The sequence below is a fragment of the Vigna unguiculata genome, chromosome 8 (genome assembly GCF_004118075.2).
Source record: "Vigna unguiculata cultivar IT97K-499-35 chromosome 8, ASM411807v1, whole genome shotgun sequence".
In the NCBI taxonomy this organism is placed as follows: domain Eukaryota; kingdom Viridiplantae; phylum Streptophyta; class Magnoliopsida; order Fabales; family Fabaceae; genus Vigna; species Vigna unguiculata.
This window is the reverse complement of record NC_040286.1, coordinates 6,695,122-6,701,126: the sequence shown is the minus strand read 5'-3', so window position 1 is coordinate 6,701,126 and position 6,005 is coordinate 6,695,122. Positions and strand designations below refer to the sequence as shown.

At 32.7% G+C, this 6,005-nt stretch overlaps 1 protein-coding gene across 4 annotated transcripts; it reads left to right on the top strand.

Moving 5' to 3' along the window:
• On the top strand, positions 1 to 4,247 carry LOC114194142 (E3 ubiquitin-protein ligase KEG-like). 4 transcript variants are annotated; one of them, XM_028084219.1, is made up of 5 exons: positions 1 to 73; positions 1,239 to 1,612; positions 1,705 to 1,796; positions 1,884 to 2,357; positions 2,936 to 4,247. In XM_028084219.1, exons 2-5 carry the CDS (start codon positions 1,247 to 1,249, stop codon positions 3,945 to 3,947), a joined length of 1,944 nt encoding a protein of 647 aa, XP_027940020.1. In that variant the 5' UTR covers positions 1 to 73; positions 1,239 to 1,246; the 3' UTR covers positions 3,948 to 4,247. The 4 variants fall into 4 exon arrangements, with proteins under 4 accessions (XP_027940020.1, XP_027940019.1, XP_027940018.1 ...); XM_028084218.1 differs by lacking the exon at positions 1 to 73 and adding an exon at positions 140 to 237; XM_028084217.1 differs by lacking the exon at positions 1 to 73 and adding an exon at positions 734 to 1,162.
• The last annotated feature ends 1,758 nt before the right edge of the window (positions 4,248 to 6,005 follow it).

Sequence of the window (6,005 nt, the reverse complement as noted above, 5' to 3'; positions counted from 1 at the left end):
GTTTCCTTCTTCCTTGTTGGTTTGTTACGGTTCTCTCACTTTCTCGCTCTGTTCCTCCTGTATTCCATCGCAGGTAGTTTCTTTCACTATCAGCTCCACTTGAATTTGTGACAACTTCTGACCCTTTCTCTACCTCTCTCTTGATTCTTAAGCACACCACTTTCTTTCTCTCTTACAATTTCTAGAAACTGACTCTCTCTTCTGTTCTCCCAACTTTCTTGATTGAATTGTTCATGGGTAAACATAAGTTTCATAAATTTACATAAATTTACATGCTTTGTGCTGTTGTGTTATATATTGTTCTCTGGTCTCCTTCTTCAAAGATAAGAGTTTGCTTGTGCTTATGATGACTGGTTTACTTCTATGCATGCATCATGCCATGCATGTTTTGACTTATTGTGATGGTTTAGTGAGTATGTGAGTGAGGGGTTTGCTTTGTTCTGTTTCTGGGTGAAAGTTGAGTGTTTGTGTGGATTCTCTGAATTTCTCATTGAAATGGGTTTTGGGAAGTTTATACGAGGAAATGAATTTCTGAAAGCCTGTACTACTTCACCTCTGCTGTAATAAAAGGGGTTTTTATACTAATTTTTCCATGTAACAAAGCTTTCATTTTTAATTCTTTTAGTCATCTTTGTAGGGACTACAAGGGATTATAAAAGGGATTATAAAAAAGAAATGATGTATGCAAAGACTAAAAGAATGACAAATGATCTATTTAAGGCCCGAAAATTGATGATGCTAAGCAGAGAGATTAAGAGTGAAATTTTTTATAACTACAGGATCAAAACAATGATTAAACTTTTTTCTTTTTCTCCGTTCTGGTGTTGGAAACTTCGGAATTAGTGGCGCTCCTTTATCTCCATCTGATCTGTTTTTTCTTGTATCTCAACTTGTTATCACTTTGTAGTTTTGAAGCTGCAGTTTTGATATGTTATTAAACTGTTCAATCGATCATAGGTTTCCCGGTTCATTTCGGGTGTCATGTTGTAATATGTAATTTATGGATGACAACAATCTATGAATCTGTTATAGCTGTCAAATAATTACGTATATTTTCAATTCTTGTTATGTTTCTTCTGTATCCTAGGGGCACTTGATTAAGGCCAAAATAAATAGAGAAGGAAAAGTAACCGTTCCACCACATTTTCATTTATGTTCAAATGTTAGTAATCTTATTTGATTAACTGTCTTGGATTTGTGCTGTCTTCTGAATTATTCAACGAATATTACACTTTCAGGTTCAGGAATGTCTAAAGAAGTTATTGATGCTACTTCAGCTGCCCCTTTTGACTTTGAGATCTTGGATAGTGATTCTTACATTGTTAGATCTGTTAGAGCCTCATCCAATCGTGCAAATCCATGGATTGAACCTGAAAGGCTGAAACTTAGACACAGAATTGGTAGAGGCGTCTTTGGTGATGTTTGGTTAGCAACTCATCATCAGTCAACTGAAGATTATGATGAGTGTCATGAAGTTGCTGCTAAGATGTTACATGCAATTGGAGAGGACCACATGAAGACTGTAATAGAGAAGTTCAATGAATTGTATTTTAAGTGCCAAGGAGTTGCTAGCATGTCCTGGCTGCATGGAATTTCAATCTTAGATGGAAGGGTTAGATTATTACTGTTGTTCATCAATGTTTTGGAGATTCTTAGCTATCTCTTCTACTTGTAGCTTGCTTACTTGTTTGTTTTTGTTCACAGATTTGCATTATTATGAATTTGTACGCGGGTTCAATTGGTGACAATATTGCAGCACTCAAAGAAGGAGGGATTTCATTGCATGATGCTTTAAGGTGATGTTTTTCAGTTTATTCAGTGTAATAAGCTTTATCTTTTTCTGTAAAAGGAGATCGATACTATGTGCATGTTACTGGCTGCAGGTATGGAGTCAATCTTGCTCAAGCTGTTCTGGAACTTCACTCTCTAGGGATCCTCATTCTTAATCTTAAACCATTCAATGTTGTTCTCAATGAGAACGATCAAGCAATTTTGGGAGATTTTGGAATTCCTAGTCTTTTGCTTGAGTCCTCATTCTTAAGCACATATATGGATAAGAGGCTTGGAACACCAAATTACATGGCTCCAGAGCAATGGGAACCTGAGGTGAGAGGTCCTATATCGTTTGAAACGGATTCTTGGGGATTTGGTTGTACCATTGTCGAAATGTTGACTGGTAATCAACCTTGGTATGGATGTCCTGTTTCCAGAATATACCAGTCAGTTGTTGAAAATCATGAAAAACCAAATATTCCCAGTGGCCTTCCTCCTTCAGTTGAGAATATCCTCAGTGGATGCTTTGAGTATGATTTGAGGAATCGCCCTTTAATGGTGGATATTCTGAGTGTCTTTCAAAGGTTTGCATATATTTTTTGCAGTATCTATCTTGAACTTTTCTGTGACTATGTAAAGTTTTGAATTGGGTAATTTCATACAGTTGTAGTTCTGTTGGGTCTGATGCATTCTATTTAGTTGCATTTATTTGGTGAGGTTTATTTCTGAGAAGGTCTACTATAGGGTGCATATGCTTTTATGATGGATTTGATCCTGACCATACAATCATAGATGAATGGCTACGTTGCCACTACTACATAGATTAACATGTTTTCTCCCCATTTGAGTTGGCATTATATGAATTTATTACTCACATAAGGATGAAATTGTTCAGAAATATATGATGACTCACCATATCAGAATTGTAATGGTCCCACGGGGATTCTCAGATAGTAGTTTGTCTCATGCTAGAAAGAAATAGTGTGGGATATGATGGTGCAGTAGTTAGTTTTTATACATTTTCAGTGTCAAGAACTGGTAACCATTTTCATGTATATTTATGAAAATCTTTGTTTCTAAATTCCATAAATAAATTACATACGCACACCACTTCATAACACTGAAATATCCAATTGATTAGAAGATGCATCTTGCCTTGCAGAGCTCTGAATGAATTGGCCAATGATGGAGAATGGAGATATATGGGAAATGTGAAAGTTAATCCAAAATCAGATAGCAGTGGCTACACAAAGTGGTTCCTCTCAAAGGATCATCTTCAGGTAGGTGACATGGTCCGAACCAGAAAGCTTCCCAATTCATGCAGACCTCAAAACATGGACATCCCAGAAGGAGCTGTTGTTAGTTTAGAGTCTAACACAGATCACAGGTTCGCTATTGTGAGGGTCCATGGCTATGACGACCCTATCAGAGTTCATGCATCATCGCTTGAACGTGTCACATCTGGTTTGGTAGCTGGTGATTGGGTATGTTTGAGGGAACAAAACGAGAAGCACTCACATGTGGGCATTCTACACGCCATCAACCGTGATAGTAGTGTATCTGTTGGATTTCTTGGGCTGCACGCTCTGTGGGACGGAAACTCTTCTGAACTAAAAAAGGTGGAACCTTTCTGTGTTGGCCAGTTTGTCAGACTCAAAGACAGCGTTTCATGTCCTCGATTTGAGTGGCGTCGCAAAAGGGGTGGCGCCTGGGCTGCCGGCAGGATCTCATGGATTCTTCCGAATGGAGGTTTGGTTGTGAAATTCCCAGGGATGCTTGATTTTGGCAATGAAGCAAACACCTACATGGCGGATCCCTCTGAGGTTGAAGTGGTTGAGTTCAGGACTTGTCCTGGGATCATAGAAAAGTATGAACATTTAGAGGATCATCACTGGGCAATTAGACCAGTTCTAGTTGCATTTGGTCTATTCACTGCTTTGAAATTTGGCATACTTGTTGGGAAGAAAGTGAGGAGGAACAACAAGGTCAATGCAGTAGAAATTGAAAGTCACTATCTTGGTGGTCAAAATCAGAATGCCAATTCTGCTACTACAACTTCTACTACCACCACAATGAGATCTTCAAATGCTGCGAAACAAGGCAATGCAGCATGGCTTCCTTTAGTTCCTAATGTAATGTTTAAGGAAGCTGGTAACTCATCCAACAGTAGGTAGTTTTTGTTTATGTTTTCTTAATCAAAACAACTACTTAATAATATTATGAAATGGTAGGTACTAAGTGTACATGAGTGTCATCAGGTCTGACTCAGAATCTTCACATTTTGTACATATCCTGCAAGGATTACCTCTGTACATAGCCTCCATCAATGCTATATCAAAATGAACACATATTTATCTTTATGGTTCCTGAATTTTAAAGAATAATGGTGGGGTAGGAGGGAAATGTAATAAGTAAAATACATGTATGTGTAGATACTTGAACTATAGATTGATATCAGCTCTGGAGTTTTTTTTTTTTTTTTTTTTTAGAATTAATTTTGGAATATATGAGATTTTAAAAATCATCAATTACTTTTTTTCAAAAGAACCAACATCATGGGTGGCTACAACAATGATTGAATCTTTTTTAGGAAGTGAAAGAAATTGTTATAATGTGATTAAGCCCTCAAAACATATGTTGCCATAATTAAACCCTCTCAAATATACTAGTTTAATCGAGCCTTTCCTTAATAAATACAAATATATTACAAATTTTAACGTGCATAAACAACAATAAATTAATTTAAATATTCATATGCATAGAATAATAATAACAACGGTTAAATATTGGCTTAGTAATTTTCTTTAGTTTCATTTTATATATATATATATATATATATATATATATATATACACTATTTTACATTTAATTATTTTAAATTCTGTTTTGTTAAATTGTTTTAAATATATGTATTAAATTTAACATAATTAAAAAAGAATTGATTTAAAATGATAAGTTTTGATCCAAGGTCTTGGTTCTCATGAGTTTATTGTTATCATTTTTATTACTATGTTTTCACTTGTCACAATGTTATTTACAGTTGCGTTATTATTATTAATACAAAATGTCTACATAGTGTCTAGTCGTGTATTTCTTTACTATTCTTAACATCATTATTCAAAGGAAATGTTTGTTTACATCCAAAATAAGTTTATGTAAACAAAATCATGGTTCGCTCGACATCTAGGTCAACATTTGATGTAAACTGTGCTTGAGAAATTGGTGTTATAGTTGGGCTACCTAGGAAAATATCTTAAAGATCCAACTTCACTTTAAACCTTTTATAGGAACAAACTCTTCCATTGTTTCTACATCCTTTGTTTCCTTTTTCACTTTTTGTTTGGTATTTTCTAGCAAATAAAAGTTCCCATATATATATATATATATATATATATATATATATATATATATATATATATATATATATATATATAATTAAATGCACGTATAATGGTGTTTAATTATCTGAAAGAGAGATTTTGTAAAAATACTACTAGATGGAATTTAGATAAAAATATTATTTCATTTTCATTTAAAATCTTCACATAAATTTAAAATACGATGTAATGAAAAGAAAAAAAAAATCAAAGAAAAAAAATTTTGTTTTTAACTTTTTGGAAAAATGGAAGTCGAATTGCCTAAAAGATTTCATATATATATATATATATATATATATATATATATATATATATATATATATATATATATATAATGACAAATAAAGTCGTTACATGAATATTTTCTTATTTTTTTAACAGAAAATTCTTTTAATGATTAGGTATGGATATAAAAATATTTAACTTTTTCAATTGAATATGAGAATTAGGGTCAGCTTAAGGGTAAAACGAATAAAGTATTCGCTTTAGGTCTCTAGAAAAATAAGGTCTCAATTTTTTTTATTACTAATATTTTTATATTAAATTAATTATAAAATTATGTTTAAGAAAGAAAAAGCTCCAAAAATTTTTTTTATTACCAATATAGCTCTATTAAATTAATTATAAGTTTATGTTTGAAAATAAAATAAAATATAATTAAATTATTATTGTTTGATAATTTTTTTTGGTATTAAAAATGATAATTAATGAGTTAAAACCTTTTTTAGTAAATTACAATTTTGTTTACAAAAAGGAGAATGATTAGGGATATCTTTATTCTCTTATAATCAATTTGTATTTTATCTTCTTCTTTTATCTTTTATTCTCTTAAAACCTCTCCTTACTTTTTTCTCT

Excerpts from the sequence above, each read along its gene's own strand:
- LOC114194142 (XM_028084217.1), top strand. Across the intron at positions 1,797-1,883 it reads TCATTGCATGATGCTTTAAG|GTATGGAGTCAATCTTGCTC; the intron begins GTGATGTTTTTC and ends TACTGGCTGCAG. Across the intron at positions 2,358-2,935 it reads ATTCTGAGTGTCTTTCAAAG|AGCTCTGAATGAATTGGCCA; the intron begins GTTTGCATATAT and ends CTTGCCTTGCAG.